The sequence below is a fragment of the Macaca fascicularis genome, chromosome 14 (genome assembly GCF_037993035.2).
Source record: "Macaca fascicularis isolate 582-1 chromosome 14, T2T-MFA8v1.1".
Taxonomy (NCBI): Eukaryota; Metazoa; Chordata; class Mammalia; order Primates; family Cercopithecidae; genus Macaca; species Macaca fascicularis.
The window spans coordinates 110,854,310-110,874,183 of NC_088388.1; the positions used below are offsets into that span (position 1 = coordinate 110,854,310).

The following is a 19,874-nucleotide window of genomic DNA, read 5'->3' on the forward strand; positions in this document are numbered from 1 at the left end:
CCGGCAGGGGCTGGCTCGGGCTGGCTGGAGGCGGGCGGGGCCTGTGGCCGGCCTCCGCATCACCATGGCAGCGGGAATGCCGCGGCAAAGCCAGAGCAGGGGCAGGCCCAGCCCAGGAGGGCTGGGGACAGAGATGCTGAACCAGACGGACCCATAATTTAAGAGGTAGGTGCTGAAAGGTGGCGGGTAACAAAAATATTACCCAAGTTGATCATCCACATCGAAACTGGGGACACGCGGAGGTGGCGAGGTTGAAGCGGGTAGGAGGAGGCTAAAATTTCAAAGACCAAACCCACTCTCAGCCTTGTACATTCTTAGTGTGCAGTTTCCTGCTTCAGACTTTCAGAGCTTGGAGAGGAGGGGTAACGCACTCCCCTTTCTCAGTCTGTTCTCCGTTCTCCCCAAATACCGCTGTCTCTCTGCTGGTCCCTAAGAGGGATGATTAAAGACTGGTAGAGTACTGAAAATGAAATTGTAGCACACGCACACACAAAAGTTGGCAATGATAGTATCGGCCTGGCGCGGTGGCTCATGCCTGTAATCCCAGCACTTTGGGAGGCTGAGGCGGGTGGATCACCTGAGGTCTGGAGTTCGAGACCAGCCTGGCCAACATAGTGAAACCTCGTCTCCACTAAAAATACAAAAATTAGCCAGGCATGGTGGCACGGGCCTGTAATCCCAGCTACTCAGGCGGCTGAGGCAGGAGAATCGCTTGAACCGGGGAGGCGGAGGTTGCAGTGAGCCGAGATCTCGCCACTGCACTCCAGCCTGGGGGACAGAGCAAGACTCCATCTCAAAAAAAAAAAAAAAAATAGTATTAGCTCCATAAAGTGTGAGAATTTAAAGCACTTGCAACAAGTACATAGTTTGTAGTCAAATGTTGGCTGCCATTATATCATTACCATTATCACTTTTTCCCGGCCTGTTGTCTGGCAAAGAGTCAATGCAGGCAGATTCAGAAAAGGTGGGTTGGAGGGCTGCCCCCACCACTAATTGGTGGAGAAACTCTGTAGCCTATTTTCTATATATTAAATGAAGGTGGCCAGGCGCGGTGGCTCACGCCTGTAATCCCAGCACTTTGGGAGTCTGAGGCGGGCGGATCACCTGAGGTCAGGAGTTGGAGACCACCCTGGCCAACAATGAGAAACCCTGTCTCTACTAAAAATGCAAAATTTAATGGCCATACCGCCCTGAAAGGCGCTCGATCTCTTTTGATCTTGGAAGCTAAACAGGGTCGGGCCGGGTTAGTACTGGCGGGGCGGGGTGGCTCATGTCTATAATCCTAGCACTTTGGGAGGCCGACGTGGGTGGATCACCTGAGGTCAGGAGCTTGAAACCAGCATGTCCAACACATGGCGAAACCCTGTCTCTACTAAAAATACAAAACATTAGCCAGGCGTGGTGGCTGACGCCTGTAATCCCAGCTACTCTGGGGGCTGAGGCAGGAGAATCGCTTGTACCGATAGGTGGAGGCTGCAGTGAGCTGAGATCGCGCCACTGCACTCCAGCCTGGGCTGCAAAGCGAGACTCCATCTCAAAAAAGTTTAAAAAAAAAAAAAATTAACCTGTTTTCAGAGATTATTTACTGCAAAGGTCAAATAAGATGATGTAGATGATAGTACTTTGTAAGCTTAAAGTGCAATATACACATTTCTGCCTTAGAATTATACATGCTGGGCCAGGCGCGGTGGCTCACGCCTGTAATCCTAGCACTTTAGGAGGCCAAGGCAGGCGAATCACCCAAGGTCAGGAGTTGGAGACCAGTCTGGCCAACATGGTGAAACCCCATCTCTACTAAAAAATTACCAAAACTTAGCCGCGTGTGGTGGCACGTGCCGAGGTTCCAGCTGCTTGGGAGGCTGAGGCAGGAGAATTGCTTGAACCTGGGAGGTGGAGGTTACAGTGAGCTGAGCTTGTGCCACCGCACTCCAACCTGGGCGACAGAGCAAGACTGTCTCAAAAAAAAAAAAAAAAAAAAAATTATACATGTTTTCTCTCTGGGTTAAAACTCAGTTTCTGAGGATAGAGGGAAGTAAATGCCAGTAGCAGAGCTTCCAGTATTTCTTCTGATTATCTTCAGAATATTTCCTGTGGTCCTTGACTGATAAATATAGGAAGAAGGGAAAATGCATTGTTGCTTGACTAATGATAGAGGAGTATTACTCTTCACTTTATTACTATTAATACCTAAACAACTAGGTTTAGAAATGCCACTGGGTTAGCTGGGTGTGGTGGTGCACATCTGTGGTCCTAGATACTTGGGAGGCTGAGGTGGGAGGATCTCTTGAGCCCAGGAGTTAAAGGCTACAGTGAGTTATGACAGCGCCAGTGCACTCCAGCCTGAGTGCCGGAGCAAGACCTTATCTCTCTAAAAAAAAAAAAAAAAAAAATTTTCAAATGCCACTGGGATAGCCCTGTTGTGCTTGTAATATCTTCAGCTGGACTTCCTGCTAACTAGGGTCCTGTTTCTGATACTTCAAGATGACTTAAGTTGGTAGGTTTTGGGGAGGGGCGTGGCCCCAACTAGGTTAGTTTAGCTTTAATTTTTTTTTTTCCTGGCCTGTTATTTTGTACATTTCTTATTCTTCCTGTTTTAAGGTGGCCCTGATTCATCTCTTCTAGGAACTCTTGAAGATGGGGACCCAAGTGGTTATGAGATTTACTAACTCCTTGCTGCCAACAGAGCCTTCTGTAAGTTTTTGGTGTATTGTTGTGAAAAGCGTGATGATGTTACTGGAATTTCAATATGGTTCTACTTCTGGGGATTTCTCCATCAGGACTCAGATCCTGAAACAGAATTTTAATATATTTGTCTTATTTTTTTGCTTTTCCTTCTTGTGGAAATTCTATTAATAGCTCTCTTGGACCTTGATTCATCTTTTTCTGCAATTAATAAAATGAGGCAGGGGTTGAGAAATTCTAGCAATTAATCAGAATATATGCATTTTTAAAATATTTAAAGTTTGTTACAGCAATAATGTATGTTAATTACAGAGCATTGGAAAAATATTGCAAACTATGATTTTGAAAACTGCAAACCATAATTCTCCCACTCAGAAGCACACTGTTATATTCTGGAAAATATTCTTGCAGTCTTTTTTTCTGTATATATATACACACACACACATATATGTACATATATATATATATATATTTTCTTTTTTTTAAAGACAGAGTCTCGCTCTGTCACCCAGACTGGGTGCAGTGGCGCGATCTCAGCTCACTGCCACCTCCTCCTCCCGGGTTCAAGCAATTCTCCTGCCTCAACCTTCTTAGTAGCTGGGACTACAGGCACGTGCCATCACACCCAGCTAATTTTTTGTATTTTTGGTAGAGATGGGGTTTCACTGTGTTAGTATATTTTTAACATGAGATCATATGCTGTGCAAACTTTTTAACTTGCTTTGTTTCACTTAACGTTAACATAAAATTGTTAAAATTTTTTGTTTTAATGTGGGCACGTTTGGTAAACATTATAATGGCTGTAATTTTCTTAACCACTTCTCTGTTGTTGGACTTTTAGGTTCCCTCACCCCTGCCCTCCACATTGTAAATAATTAATTTCCTTATTTAGGACTATGTCAGGTCAGGTGAGGTAGTGGCTCATGCCTGTAATCCCAGGACTTTGGGAGGCTGAGGCCAGAGGATTACTTGAGGCCAGGAGTTAAAGACCAGTCTGAGCAACACAGTGAGACCCCCCTTTCTTTCTTTCTTTTTTTTTTTTGAGAAGGAGTTTCATTCTTGTTGCCCAGGCTGGAGTTTAGTGGCACCATCTTGGCTCACTGCAACCTCTGCCTCCCGAGTTCAAGTGATTCTCCTGCCTCAGCCTCCCAAGCAGCTAGGATTACGGGTGCCCACCACCATGCCCGGCTAATTTCTGTATTTTTAGTAGAGATGGGGTTTCACCGTGTTGATCAGGCTGGTCTCGAACTCCCGACCTCAAATGATCCACCTGCCTCAGCCTCCCAAAGTGCTGGGATTACAGGCATGAGCCATCATGCCTGGCCGAGACCCCCCTTTCTACAAAAAATTTTAAAATTTGCTGGGTGTGGTGGCATGTACCTGTAGTCCCAGCTACCTGGGAGGCTGAAAGTGAGGTGGGAGGATTGCTTGAGCCTGGGAGGTCGAGGCTGCAGTGAGCTGTGATTGTGCCTCTACACTCTAGACCGGGCGGTAGAGTGAGACACTGTCTCAAAAAAAGATTTTTTAAAGACTTATGTCAGGCCAGGTGCTGTGACTCATGCCTGTAATCCCAGCACTTTGGGAGGCTGAGAGGTGTGGATCACCTGAGGTCTGAGATCAGCCTGGCCAACATGGTGAAATGCCATCTTTACTTAAAAAAAAAAAAATTAGCTGGACGTGGTGGCGGGTGCCTGTAATCCCAGCTGCTTAGGAGGCTGAGGCAGGAAAATCACTTGAACCCAGGAGGCAGAGGTTGCAGTGAGCTGAGATTGTGCCAATTCCAGCCTGGGCGACAGAGGGAGACTCCATCTCAAAATAAATAAATAAATAAACAAATAAATAAATAAATAAGGCCGGGCGCGGTGGCTCAAGCCTGTAATCCCAGCACTTTGGGAGGCAGAGACGGGCGGATCACGAGGTTAGGAGATCAAGACCATCCTGGCTAACAGTGAAACCCCGTCTCTACTTAAAAAATACAAAAAACTAGCCAGGCGAGGTGGCGAGCGCCTATAGTCCCAGCTACTCCGGAGGCTGAGGCGGGAGAATGGCGTAAACCCGGGAAGCGGAAGCTTGCAGTGAGCTGAGATCCGGCCACTGCACTCCAGCCTGGGCGACAGAGCGAGACTCCGTCTCAAAAAATAAATAAATAAATAAATAAATAAATTTGAAAAGACGACGTCAAAGACTGTCAACATTTAAAATAATAAATTACCTTGTAAAAGAATTGTGGCGTCAGATTTTGTATACATCTTTCAGAAGGCAGCTGGACATCAGGAGTTAGGTCCTTGGTAGAAATCAGGCTACCTGTTGTAAAGAGACCTTGAATCTTGCGGAAAGATGATTTGATGTTAGTCTAATTACTGATGTGGAGCTCTGACACCTGATAACTGTTAGCCCAGAGGCATAGGGGTGCATTTTCAGTGCTGTCATAGAGAAATTCAAGTGTCACTTCCAAAATATCCACCAGATGTCGCTAGTCTTAATATAATACTCACCCACAGGACAGCTGGCAAACTTTTTTTTTTTTTTGAGACAGAGTCTCACTCTGTGCCCAGGCTGGAGTGCAGTGGCATGATCTCAGCTCACTGCAACCTCTGCCTCCCTGGTTTGAGTAATTCTCCCACCTCAGCCTGCAGAGTAGCTGGGGCTACAGGCATGGGACACCACGCCTGGCTAATTTTTTCATTTTTTATTTTGGTAGAGATGGGATTTCACCATGTTGGCCAGGCTGGTCTTGAACTCCTGGCCTCAAGTGATCCTCCTGCCTCGGCCTCCCAAAGTGTTGGGATTACAGCATGAGCCACCACGCCTGGCCAGTGGCAGATAACTTTTGAAATGTGAATTTTAAAACTTCATGTGAAAAAAGAAAAAAAAAATCCATAACACAGGAATAGGTTAAAAAAATCATGTAGAATATTTTCACATATCTGCTTTGGTGTGGTTTATATTAAGCACTAGCATCTGGTGATTACTTTGGCGACATCCTACTCTAGTCTTTCACCATTCTGTCTTTTTCCCTTCTGCCCACTCAGTCTGTCACATTCACCATGTATACTCTTTCCTCACATACTAGTTACCAGATTCTCAGTTTTACTAGTCTTCCTTTTACTATTCTTCCCTCCAGTCTTGTTTCTTGCCCCATGCGTTATGTGTATATTTATGTGTAACTGTCAGTTATTCAAGTTTTTGCTAAAATAATGAGACCTGGCATATAATGACTTATAAGAGGTGCTCAGAATCTATTTAATGGATGTTTAATGAAACAATGTATGAATGAATGAGAGGAAAATGCAGGATACTAAAAATTATGTATATTTGGCTTGAGAATACAGTAAAAGTGGTAAAGAATCACATTCCTAAATTACCTATAATTAAGTGCTAAATGACACAGTATAGAACATGCTAGACCGTTTAGTGTTTCTTTTGGTTTATTTTGGAGATGGAGTTTCGCTCTTGTTGCCCAGACTGGAGTGCAATGGTGTGATCTCGGCTCACCACAACCTCTGCCTCCCAGGTTCAAGCGATTCTTCTGCCTCAGCCTCCAGAGTAGCTGGGATTACAGGCATGTGCCACCACGCTCGGCTAATTTTGTAGTTTTAGTAGAGATGGGGTTTCTCCATGTTGGTCAGGCGGCTAGTCTCAGACTCCTGACCTCAGGTGATCCGCCTGCCTTCCGCCTTGGGTCTTCTAGAGTACTGGGATTATAGGCGTGAGCCACTGCGCCCGGACCTTTTTTTTTTTTTTTTTTTTTGAGGCAGTGTCTCACTCTTGGCTCAGGTTGAAGTGGAGTGGTGCAGTCACGGCTCACTGCAGCCTCAACCTCCTGGGCTCAAGCGATCCTCCCATCTCAGCCTCCTGAGTAGCTGGGATTATGGGCATATACCACCATGAATGGCTAATTTTTGTATTTTTTTGTATTAATTTTGTATTTTTTTTTTTTTTTTGGTGCCATTGCATTCTAGCCTGGGCAGCAGAGTGAGACGATCTTGTCTCTCTCTCAAAAAAAAAAAAAAAAAAAAAAAAAAAGACATTATTTCCTAGGGTCATTTAAAATATTTTTATTGACAATTGTAATTATTTGTTTATTCAAACTGCCTGTTTCTTTATAGTCATGAATTATTGTCCATAATAGTAGTGTTAAATTTTATGTAGATTTGAATTTCACCCTTCTTATTTTTACACAGAGAGAAGTCACAGGCAATATTTTTACCAAATGATGGTTGTTTTTTTTTTTTTTTTTTTTTTTTTGAGTCGGAGTCTCACGCTGTTGCCCAGGCTGGAGTGCAGTGGCGCGATCTCGGCTCACTGCAAGCTCCGCCTCCCGGGTTCCCGCCATTCTCCTGCCTCAGCCTCCTGAGTAGCTGGGACTACAGGCGCCCGCCACCGCGCCCGGCTAATTTTTTGTATTTTTTTTTAGTAGAGACGGGGTTTCACTGTGGTCTCGATCTCCTGACCTTGTGATCCGCCCGCCTCGGCCTCCCAAAGTGCTGGGATTACAGGCTTGAGCCACCGCGCCCGGCCGATGGTTTTGTTTTAAGGCTCAAAGTCTTACTTAGGCTAACATCTTACTCTATTTATTAACAGAAGTGATTAATGTTTCCTCCACTGGCTCATTCATTCCTTCAAGTAAAAATTAATGTAATCTTGCATTCTTATGGAATGTAATGTTGCATTCTTCATGTGAAAGTATTGCATAGTGGTTAAGAACCTGGACTTTGGCTTCACCATTTAGTAGCTATTGGGTCTGTGACAAATTACTTCTCCAAACCTCTCTTTCTTTATGTGTAAAAATCCTACCGTTTATGGTAATTGTGACAGTCAAATGAGCTAATACTAAGTGCTGAGTACAGGGTTTGGCACATAGTAAAAGCTCAATTTTGCTATTATTACTGTTATATATAGATATTTGGGTACCGTTTAGTTTGTGGGGGAAGTGTCTGCCATTATTGCCAAAATAATGCAGGACTGAGGAAGCCAGGTATAAGTTCAGAAATCAGGCAGCGTGGCAGAGATATACAGAAAGCAGTTTGCTGGGTTTCTTTGCCTCTGTTTCCAGGCAGAGTGAATGACCGCACTGCAGCAGCGGGAGCGGTTCCAGCTACCCAGACTGCTTGCAGTTTCCCCACATACAAACACTATGGGATGCCTGATCTTTGTCCCAGTTATTCCTAGTTCTTGTAGCTACCCGCATACTCTCCCATATAATATAATATATCTCCCATATAATATAATATATCTCCCATATAATATAATATCTTATGTGGATATTATAACACGGTGGGATCGGGAGGATGGAAGGAATAGTAAATGTTAGTGTTGTTTGGAGCGAAAGCTCAGTTCTTCACCTGAGCCACTTTGTAAGGCCAACTAAGATAACTGTCATGAACATCTCTTCTGAGCAAAAAAAAAAATGGACATTATATTGTCTGACAGGACTCTTGTGCTTTTTCCAAATGTGAGAGGCAGGCTGTATGTAAAATAGTATGATTTTTGGAACACATCTTAATAGTCATATGGGGGACAATAGAATGAATATTTTGAGATTGTACTATTTAAATCAAAATTAAACGCCATTAAAATTTTAGTTCCACAGTTGTATTAGCTGTAGTTCAAGTGCTCAATAGCCACATGTGTGGCCACTATATTGTACAGCATAGATATAGAACATTTCCATCTTCACAGACAGTTCTGGTGAACACCATTGCTCTAGAATATGTGGTTCATATAGTTATGGACTTTTAGGGAATAGTGCAATATTGGACCATATGCCTTATAATACATTTTTAAAAATCAATTCACTACAATTCTCTCTTAATTCCTCCAGCATGCTGTGATGGCCAGTGCAAAGAGCACAGGGCCAGACCTCAGAGCCCTCTGGTTCAGATCTTAGTTTCCATACTGACTTGCTGAGTGACTGTGAGCACCTCTCCTAGCCTTGGTTCCTTCTTCTATGATGTAAGGGAGTTGGGCCAAGTAAGGAAGTGGGGCCAAAATGTTTTGGAGCTTTAAAATTCAGTGATTTCGTAAGTCTTTTTCCAGAAATACTGAGCTCCCAGATCCTACTTTGATCAAAGACTTGTTGTTTGAGAAACGCTGACCTCTGGCATAGATAACTGTCAGCAGGACCTCCCTCTGATGTCTCAATATTTTCTGCTCTGTGTATAAAGTATGAGGGGCTCTCCACCAGTCAGGATCCTCTACCCAGGGATCCACCAATTAGGTACTTTGGTTTTGCATCATTATGCATGTAGATGTGTTGCGTGCAAGTCTGTGCTGTTGGAAATTTCATGCTTCTCTTTATAAAGGAACTTGTTGAATTGACATGGGTTAGTGACTCTCTGGGGGTGTTACACCATGAAGTGTGGTAGTGCCAAAGGGAGTTCTTGGCAGTTAAATTCCTCAGCTAGATTATGAAGGACAGTGGTCTTCAGACTTGTGGGCTGCTCAGGTTTAGAACGATTTGGTGTAGCTTTTCCTCAGCATTAGCCAGAATTGATCCCACTACATTCAACCAGCAGCTGCCACTCAACACCTGTGCTGGCCTTCTGCCCCCTGCCTGTTGTGGTCAGGGAGATGTGTTCTTTTTTAGAAACATATTTGTGTTTAGCAGCTTTAGACATTCAGACATGATATTGCTAGCCTGGCTGCTCTTGGTAAGGATTTTCTTTTTCTCTAAGGACCTGAAGAGGTTGTTAGGTTGAATAAGAGCCAATACTGACTTTTCTTGCTAAGGTACTAATCAGGGTTTGAGGAGGAATCGGGGCCTCCCAGAAAATCATGAGTGTAGACTCCTAGATCCTTGAGCTGCCTGTCACTGATTGGCTGCGTCCTTGGACAAGGCCCTGACCTTCTCTGAGCCCTAATGCTCTGTAAACCCTTCCTCTCCATCTGGGATCACGAGGTGGAATGTAAAATGAATGTTTTTTCAGCTTCGAGTTTTCCTATAGAAACAAGAGTTTGCACTGAGTTGCAAATGACTAGTATTCCTAAAAATAAATAATCAAGGCTATGACTCGAATAGCTAGAAACAGCCTAGAATAGCTTTCTGTTTCACTTGAGGAAGCTTTTTACCTAACTCTTTCAAATGCACCAGGACATTTTTGCTGTCTTTATTTTAATTAAAACCCATTTATTTTAAAACACATTAAAATATGGGTTGTATATTTTAGCAGTTATTTTATAAAGAATGAAATAGGAAAATTTTGGAAAGCCTTGGTCATCCTTGATGTTTCTTTTGTGATCCTGTGTGATGTTTAGCACTGTTCTATTGAATGTGTTCTGATACCATCAATAACTAAAGTTCTTTCTATCCTCTTTTCCCCCTTTCTTCCTCTGCTCCTTCTTCTCTTTCTTATTTCTTTCCCTTCTGCTTCCTCTTCTTTAACTTGACCTCACTGTCCAGGGCCCATGTGGAAAAAGGTTGCTGTTTTCGGTTAGTCTGGGGGAAAATCCTATGATTCACTCCCTTTCCCACCCACCTTCTGGTGGGCCGTTTGTGGCCTTAAGTTAGCAGTGTGTGTGTGTGTGTTGCGCACCCTCCCCGCGGGCACACCCGCCTGCAAGCCTGGGGTGTGTGTGTGTACGCGCGCGCGCAAGCGACTGCAAGCGCGGCTGCAAGCGCTGGCATACACCAGTCGGGCCGCCTGTTTGTCAACGTGTGTGTGTGTGTGTGTGTGTGTATGCACGCAGCGCGCACATAGAGCAGAACGTTTGCCTAAAATCCGTGTGTGTGTGTGTGTGTGTGTGTGTGTGTGTGTGTGTAGCGCACGCACACACGCCCGTGCTGCGGCCCGGGGGGGTGTGTGTGCGCGTGCGTGCGGGCGTGCAGCGCGCGCCCCCGCCAGCCCGCCTGCCCGTGCGGCTTTCCCGCAGGAGAGCGGGACTTGGGGCAGCCCGGCAGCGCCGCTTCACCCAGTGCGCGCCCAGCTGTTTCCATAGGAACCGCGACCGCGCCGGGCCCCTCCAGCGGAGGCCCCCGTGCGAGCATGCCCAGTGCAAGCCGCTAGTTTGGCTCCAGTCTAGGTTTCCAGTAAGTGGCATGCGGGACTCCGGAGGGATCCCAATGAGCTGAGCCGAGAGCCTTTGTGTGCAGAGGGAGGAGGAGGAGGCTGCGGCGGCCGCCGGGCTGGAGACCCCGCCCGGGGAGCCCCCAGCAAGAACAATGCTAGCTTGCCTGACCCGAGGGAACTTACTGGACGTCCTGCAGGAGGGCTTCAATGAGGTAACTGTCCTGCTCCTCCCACTCCTCAGCTCCCCTCCCCCAGCGTCTCCCGCCCAGTCTCCGGAAGGGGTCCTCTTCCTCCCCCATCCTCTGGGGACCCCAGAGCAAATCGCCCGCAGAACCCCAAGGGGCTAAGGTGGTACTTGCAGGGCAGATGGGTGAACCAGGAGAAATCAGAAGGGCTGCCTGCCCACAGCTAAGTTGGGCCATGACCTTCCCTGATAGCTTGCTTACCTGAGCCCAAGAGGACAGGACCACAAATTCAGAAATCACCTTCTTCCAGAAGAGGGGGTCTCCATCCTCCCTAGAGTTTCTCTCCCCAAGGAAATCCTCAGGGAATCCCTGGATATTTGGCAAAAGTGCTCATCTATATCAGGAGCTAACCAGCGGAGCCAAGGGAGGGTGGAGTGGTACTGCATTTGTAGAAAGTTTGAGAGGGCAGGGGACTGTAGATGGTCCATGTGAAGTGCCCTCTTCATGTCTGAATCTCTTTCTGAGTCCGGGGCAGTAGATTTCTCTGCAATCAAGGACGTGGTTGTCAGAGAGGAGCTACTGAGCGAGAGGGGACCTGGGTCCTGGGCCCAATCCCAGGGAGCCAGCGTGTGCACCCGTCCATGTGAGAGCAGAGGAACTGGGGCCTCAGTCTGACAGGCAAGATGGGCTAGGGCCGACAAGGGGTCATTTCCTCTCCACTTGTTTCTCTTACAATTCTATTTATTGCATTTGCTTTTCTTGTGACCCAGGAAATTCTGGTTTGGGATGCTTCCCCCTCAAGATTGTCTTCCATATGTCTTCCACTGCAGCTAAGCCCTACTCCTGCGGGTTGTCTCAGCGCAGCATCCAGGGAAACCTACGCTGTTAGTTGTGCCTTTCTTCATTTCTCTCTCCCTCCTTTTCCTTCCATCTCTTTCTTCTCTCTGTGACTCTCTAAAATTTAAGATTTTAAAAATCAGTTTTTACTCAACATATGAATACATTGTCCTCTTAAATATGAACATCATAGGCAACACTGAAGTGTCTTTGGTTCCCCCCACCCATTCCAGCCTTTTCCACACAAATAACCATTCTCATGAATTCGTGTATAAGATTTTATTTCTGCGGCTGCACTACAGCCTCCTTCCTTAATTCCTGTTTCTAATTAAGAAGCTCTGCAGCCTGACCTGCCACAGAACACTCCCCCGTTCTGGTCCCCATCCCCTAGCCTTGTTCCTAACACAGAGGAAAACTGCAGAAATGCTGTTCCAACCTAACCGAGTTGGAATTTTCCTTTGGCCAAGGGGTATCACAACCTTCACTGAGGGGCGGAGCTTGCATCCTGTCTGCACTGTAGGGCACCTCATCTTTGCATCATTCCTGTCTGAACACATGTAAGGGGATTGTTAACAAAGAGCTGTAGTCTAAGAGTTGAAACACAGAAGAGCCAGGAAGCCTACCTCTGAGTGATTCCCATATTCTGGTTCCTCTTTTCTCACTCTCTGCCTTTGGGCTGCCCCTGGTCTTTAGCTGCGTAAGTCTGACTCATTCACCAATTGTGGCAGAAGCTCTTTTAGTTGTCTTATACCTCCTGCTCCAACTTAAAACAACAACAACAACAAAAAAACTCAGCTCTTGATGGTCCCACTGTCTATTTAGGAGCAGGAAACCAGCACAGAGCTGGTCCTAATCTTTGTTTTCTGCTCATTTTCACTTCGAAACCTTTCGACTAAAGAGCCACGTAAACTAAGAGGCTTGGCCGTCTGTTTCATGCTTTGGTGCTTCCATAAATATCCGCTGACCTCCAATTCTTGAAAAACATAAGGGCCTAAAGGAAAAGGGGAATGGGAGAATCATGTTTTTGTGGTGGTAATGGAATCTTCATAAAAAGCACAGATGCATAACTTTTTAATTAATTGGTCCCTAGAATAATGCAGTAGTGCCTCTTTTCCTTCTCTGATATTTGATTTTTCTACCCATCCTGTAAACTTCCCTCCACCCCCTCCACAAGCTAATGTACATCTGTTCCTCTCTGTTAGATTTGAACTCTGATAGCCAATGAGTACTTTTGGTTTCTCTGAAAAATTGACATCATCTAAATAACAATAACAGTAATATGTTAAATTTGAATGGTTTCTTACAGTTTAAATGATTCTTTCACATTCTATATTAAATAATTCATTTTACGTACAATATTACATTTAGTGCTACTGAATAATAGTGTAATTGGTTATTTTAGTATCCATGGGGCCCTATTTGACCTATTCCAGCCTCTAAGGTTGCTTAATAGATCCAGTAATATTCAATTTATTTTTTTAGAGTCCTTGAGATAAGGATGTAAACAGGGATTTTAAAGCTCGTGTCAGAATACGCTTTAATTCTTCTGAGAATTCCTACTGAGGCTACGAATACCACACATGTATCCAGTCACCTCCTGGGAACGATCCAAGTATATCTAAAGCTATTCTTCATCACCCAGATGCTTTATAGGTCTGTGTAGTTAGGGCTGTGACCTCATTCTCTATGGCAGAGAAAACTGCCACAGGAAATGGAGCTTTGGCCTTAATTGGTTAATTATAAGGGAACCCTGCAGCAGAGAGAAACCCTGCCCTCTGAATCCTGGCTTCCCTCTACCCACTGTTGGCTTCTGTTCTCAATCCTTTGCCACTATGTATAGCCATGCATGACAGAATTTTCTCTTACTGCATTTCCTACACAGAGCCCTGGCCTCAACATGTCTGGCAAATAACTCACAGATTTGATCCTTGTCAGTGCTTTCAATGCAATGCCTTTGAATGGCATGGTTAATTTGGATGGCGAATTATCCACAAGTTTTGGCTACTGCCACCCTGGCTGTCATCCCCCATTTCCTATGGCTTGGCCAGGCTTCCTATAGATCACAGTTTCCCCAATCTGCATCTGCCTCAAAGCTATTTGTTTTCTCTGCCACTTGGTATTGGTGTTGTCCTGTGAATGTTGTAATCGTGCCAACATGAATTTCTGCAAGTGTTTTTTGGGGGGCTGAACTTTCTTTAAAAACAACTTTGTGCTTGTGTTGGGAGGTTTTGAGAGACCTGAGATTATAATATGGTTTGGCTAATAAGCATTCATTTATTCAGTTATTCATTAGTTATTCATAAACCAGTAATTTATTGAGAGGGGATGGATAAAAGAATTGAAAAACACTCAGTTCCTGCTTCCAAGGAGTTTATAGGGAGAGATAGGGTGTACTGATATGAAAAGGACTGAACATTTACCAACCCGTCTGCTCATTGAGGCCAGTTTTTTTCCCTGCTCGTCTGGTACATGCATGCAAGCAGTTATTCACGGGACAGTCTCTGAATTACTGTGTTTGCCACTCACTGTGCCAGGCTCTGGAAATACATAGAAGTTCAATAACATAGAGTCTGTGCCCTACTGAAGCTCACAGACCAATGAAGATAAAGTAGCCAGGCACAGTGGTGCATGCCTGCAGTGTTAGCTACCTGAGAGGATGAGGCAAGAGGACCACTGGAGCTGAGGAGTTAGAGACTGCAGTGTGCTGTGACCGCACGTGACTGATGACTGCACTCAGATGACAGAGCGAGACCCATTTCTTAAAAGAAGAGATAGGCCGGGTGCTGTGGCTCCTGCCGGTAATCCCAACACTTTGGGAGGCCAAGGCGGGTAGATCACCTGAGGTCAGGAGTTCGAGACCAACCTGGCTAACATGGTGAAACCCTGTCTCTACTAAAAGTACAAAAATTAGCTGGGCATGGTGGCTCATGCCTGTAATCCCAGCTACTTGGGAGGCTGAAGCAGGAGAATTGCTTGAACCTGGGAGGTGGTGATTGCAGTGAGCTGAGATCGTGCCACAGTAGATGTTCAGAGTGTCAAACTTGGGAAAATTGAGGTGATACAGAAATCTTACTTGTGGGAAGAGTGAACGTAGGCCCAGGTGTGGTGTGAATGGCCTGGGAGGCTGAAAGTTGAGGGAATGGTTTATGAAAATGATGGCTAACAGGAAATCTGTTGTCTGAACCTTAACCTTTTGAACATAAGTTCTGGCAGACTTTCCCTACCAGTTTTCCTCCAAGTAGAAAAGTAGAAATTGAAATTTCACATTAAGATTCATCTGCTTGGCAGTCCCTTAGAAATATAGGAAGAGGCCAGGCACAGTGGCTCACACCTATAATCCCAGCACTTTGGGAGGCTGAGGCAGGAGGATGACTTGAGCCCAGGAGTTCAAGACCAGCCTGGGTAACATGGTGAGACCCTGTCTCCACAATTAAAAAAAAATTAGCTGGGCATGGTGGCATGCATGCCTGGGATCCCAGCTACTTGGGAGGCTGAAGTGGGTGGATCACTTAAGCCCAGGAGGTTGAGGCTGCAATGAGCCACGTTCCTGCTACTGTTCTCCAGCCTGGGCAACAGGGTGAGACTCTGTCTCAAAACAAAACAAAATATACACACACACACACACAAACACAAACACAGAGGAAGAGTTTTGGTCTGGTCTCATCTCCATGGGGGACATAGAGTGAGTGAGGAAGAAGATTGGTAAGTGAAACATCGCTCCTAGGGGCCTTGTGCCCTCCATGGAGTAGCGGTGGCAACACTGGGCCAATTAGAGGCTTCCAGACATTTTCACAATGAACTCCTCTGTGCTTTGCTGTAGAAATTAAATGCTTGTTAAGTCTACAGAGCAACTCAGCACCAGATTCCCCATCCTTCTTTTTTCTATCCTGCCTGGTTTCTCCTCTCCCCACCCAGGCTCATTGGCTTCATTCCCACAGGAGGCAATGCCAGCTAAACAGATGCACCCTGGCAGCAAGCTCTCAGGCAGCTTTATGTTCCTCGTGGTGAGTGATGGCTTGGCCAGGCATGTGGAGCAGTGATAGGGCACTGTTAGCCAGGTGCCGCTCCCCCAGGCGGTTCAGAGGGTCTAGGGAACACTAGAAAGGCTTCATCTGCCATGATTGGCCTTTCGTCTAGGCTGTAGGGACCAAAGGCTAAAACCGACACTTTCCTGAAAGCATGTTGTTTGTTATCTCCCAAACCAAGCTCCATTAAAGTGGTCATGAATATAACCTTTAGTAGCTGGATGTGGTAAGGGAATAGAGAACCAACTCCACAGGCCCTGAGGCTGGGCTCTTATCTTCTATTTCTAGGATGAGGGACACCCCTAGACCATAGAGTGACACTTCATTCATCCATTCATTCACATGCATTTATTGGGCACTTACCTTGTAACATGTACTTGTGAAGGAGCAGAGAGTGTTTGGGGACTCATAACTGACAGAAATTTAAAAATAAGTTTAGGAGATGATATCTTTCAGAAAATCTTTAGCTCTTTACTTTCTGATATATTATCTTTTGACCACTGGGCTGAATACTAATACATTAATCTTCCCTTATCCAAGGGAGATCCATCTCAAGACCCCCAGTGGATGCCTGAAACCATGGATGGTACTGAACCTGACTGCCATCAGTCGGAGCCTGTTTCTGTTCCTATCTTCTACCCACAAATTTAATGTATTTTCCATCTTAATTAAGCACTTATCACACACTGTGGCTGAAACTTGCAGTCTGAGGTATGGCAGAAAAACTAGCATGCATTCCTTTTTCCATCTTCAAAATTTCATGGATGAAAGATTCATTCTTATCATAAATCTTAGCAACCTCAGCATATGATTTTATTTTCTTTCCTTATTAAGTCAAGAACTTTCACCTTTTCACTTAAAGGAAGCACTTTACAGCATCTTTTGGCATATCTGAATTTCTAGCATCACTATTCTTATACTTTGAGGCCATTATAGAGTAAAACAAGGGCTACTTGAACACAAGCACTGTGATACCTTGGCAGTCGTTTCAATAGATGACAGGTAGCATGGACAGCTTGGATATGCTGGACAAAGGGATGAGTCACGTCTTGGGTGAAACAGAGTGGAATGGCACAAGATTTCATCACACTACTCAGAGTGTTGGACAATTTGTTTTTTTTTTATTTTGATTTTAATTAATTAATTTATTTTTTGAGACAGTGTCTCACTCTGTCACCCAGGCTGGAGTGCAGTGATGTGATCTCAGCTCACTGCAACCTCTGCCTCCTGCCTCTTGGGTTCAAGTGATTCTCCTGCCTCAGTCTCCCCAGTAGCTGGGACTACAGGTGTATGCTACCATGCCCGGCTAATTTTTGTAGTTTTAGTAGAGACGGGGTTTCACCATGTTGGCCAGACTGGTCTTGAGCTCCTGACCTCAGGTGATCCGCCTGCCTCAGCCTCCCAAAATGCTGGGATTACAGGCATGAGCCACTGCACCCAGCTAGGATTTAAAGCTTAGGAATTATTTCTGGAATTTTCTTTCTCTCTCTCTTTTTTTTTTTTTGAGATGGAGTCTTGCTATGTCCGCCAGGCTGGAGTGCAGTGGCACAGTCTTGGCTTACTGCACTCTCCACCTCCCAGGTTCAAGCAATTCTCCTGCCTCAGCCTTCCAAGTAGCTGGGACTATAGGTACGTGCCACCATGCCCGGCTAATTTTTTTGTATTTTTAGTAGAGACGGGGTTTCACTGTCTTATCCAGGATGGTCTCGATCTTCTGACTTCGTGATCTGCCCACCTCAGCCTCCCAAAGTGCTGAGATTACAGGCATGAGCCACTGCGCCTGGCCTATTTCTGGAATTTTCTATTTAATATATTAAGACGGTGGTTGACCATGGGTGATTGAAACTGTGGAAAGAAAAACTATGGGTAAGGGGGACTACTGTACAAAGAACCTGTCCATACAAGGAAGAAGAAATTTAAGGATATTTTTACTTGTGAACTTTATATGTACCCAATTAGCCATCAAATTCAATGAACAAATAGCTTTTCCAGGTTCAGTAAAGGGCTGAAAGAGTTAATAGAAAAGAAATACAATAGGGTGTTTACTGGCAGAATTTAGGCCAATAATAACATAAGGTTTCTAAATCTTCAGCTTTCCTCTTAGTTTCTCAGCAACTTCCCCACCCTCATCTCCTCATCTCCTGCTGCTGGGGGGTCTCAGAGTTCTAAACAGGTATCTGGTTTCACTGTAAAACTAATTTCCTTCCTGAGCCGTTCATGTCTCCTCCTGAACTGTCTCTCTAGCATACCACAAAAGCTCTGTGCTTTTCTTGTTTGCTTTTCTTGTTGCCAGCAGGAAAACATAGAGCCGCCTCCTTGGCTGTTTCTACTCTAAGAATAGTAGACACCACACACTTCTCTGGTGAAGCCCCGTTGGTGCTTTTGCAACTCGAACAAATAAGTCCCCGGCAGGAATTCTGTGAGCTTGAGTCTTGGAGGAGAGAGAGAACTGAGGTTCGGTTTACAAACTTATTTGGAAGGAAGGGCAGGTCCCAAAGAAAAACAGGAAGAAAGTTACATTTGGTGGCAAGAAAGCTTTCAAGGTCAAGATTTCCTGCACAAATGAAGATTTTGGATAGAACTGTCTACACTAGAAGACTTTTACCTGAAATCGTAGGGTTATTTGGAGTGTCTTGGAGGAAGCTGATGGAGATTATGGGATTGCTAAAGCCTCCTTCCGCTGGCTACTTCTTGGTACTATCACTGCCCTCACAGCTTTAGAGGGCCAGTCTCATCAAGCCAAAATCCTTCTCAGACAGTTTTAACTCTTGTTGTGTCTACTGACTGACTTCTTCTGAGGCCTGACTCAGAGGGTGATTACCGTGAAAACCTTCAGTTGTTCTAGACGTCTATTACACTGGCATCCTTTTGGCTTCCTTAGAACAAGTTAATCATGAAACTCCAGACTGACATTAGTTCAACACAGTCATACACGTAGTATGTACCAACCGTCTTGGTCTTTTTTTTTTTTTGAATTAGTTTGGTTACAAGTGCCAAAAACCCAACTTGAAGTAGCAGGGATAGGAAGTGGATGTTATTGACTCGCATGGAATCCAAGGAAAGGTAGAAAACTAAACCATGGAAAGGGCAGGGATGCAACAGAAACAATGAAATCAAGAACTCTGACACTGGCAGGATCTCTTCCTCTGTTCTCTGCCTCGTATCTGCTTCTTTCTATGCTGGCTTTATTCCCATTTACTAGAGCTGGTTTTTCCTTCTCAGGTGAGCAGCGTGGCCTATGGCAACATCTAAGTTTTATGTCTTACAACTTTGAGAGAGATGAGGGAGGAGGAGGAAGACTGATTCTATTCCTAAATGCCAGTTCAAAAAGTTCCAGGGATTGGCTGGGTTTCACCAATGGACTTTGCCAGACCAATCAATTGTGGCCAGTGGAGGGGGTGATACAATGCCAACCTGGTCATAGGACCCACCACTACATGTGCAGAGGAGGGTTCTTAAAGAAGAGGGGATCATTGTGGGCTGGGCAGCTACCCCAGGAGCTGTTAGCTATAATATCACTGTAAGCTTAGTTGGAATCTGATCATTCCTACTTTGCCTCTCTTGACCAAGATCCAGGGTCATAATCAAGATATAGTTCTTTTTCCTTTTAAAAAAATTATTGTTATGCAAAAGAGCTTCATTTATTTGTTTAGTTTTCTGACTTTGTGCTGGTGTGTCCAATACTTTTTCTTTTCCTCAATAAGGAAGGCATGCTCGGTTCTGTCACAGACACATTTAGTACACGTAGAACAACTACAGGCCTTGCTGACATGTTTTTTTTTTTTTTTTTTTGAGACAGAGTCATGCTCTGTTGCCCAGGCTGGAGTGCAGTGGCATGATCTCAGCTCACTGCAACCTCTGTGTCGTGGGGTCAAAGGATTCTTGTGCCTCAGCCTCCCAAGTAGCTGGAATTACAGCCCGGTTAATTTCTTTTTTTTTTTTTAGACAGAGTCTTGTTCTGTCGCTCAGGCTGAAGTGCAGTGGCATGATCTTGGCTCACTGCAACCTCTGCCTCCTGGGTTCAAGCGATTTCCTGCCTTAGCCTCCCAAGTAGCTGGGATTACAGGTGCCTGTCACCAAGCCCGGCTAATTTTTGCATTTTTATTAGAGATGGGGCTTCGCCATGTTGGTCAGGC

At 45.1% G+C, this 19,874-nt stretch overlaps 1 protein-coding gene across 4 annotated transcripts in view; it reads left to right on the forward strand.

Annotated features, from left to right (window-relative positions):
• The first annotated feature begins 92 nt into the window (after positions 1-92).
• The window catches only part of DIXDC1 (DIX domain containing 1), a 99,840-nt gene continuing 80,058 nt past the window's right edge, over positions 93-19,874 (forward strand). Inside the window, exons 1-2 of one of the 4 annotated variants that reach the window (XM_015435704.4) lie at positions 93-165; positions 2,599-2,691. In XM_015435704.4, coding sequence (XP_015291190.1) covers positions 2,635-2,691 — 57 coding nt within the window. In that variant the 5' untranslated portion in view covers positions 93-165; positions 2,599-2,634. Of the gene's footprint in view, positions 166-2,598; positions 2,692-10,533; positions 10,904-19,874 lie in introns of those variants that run through there. The other 3 variants (XM_015435703.4, XM_015435705.4, XM_065529642.2) reach the window with 3 other exon arrangements.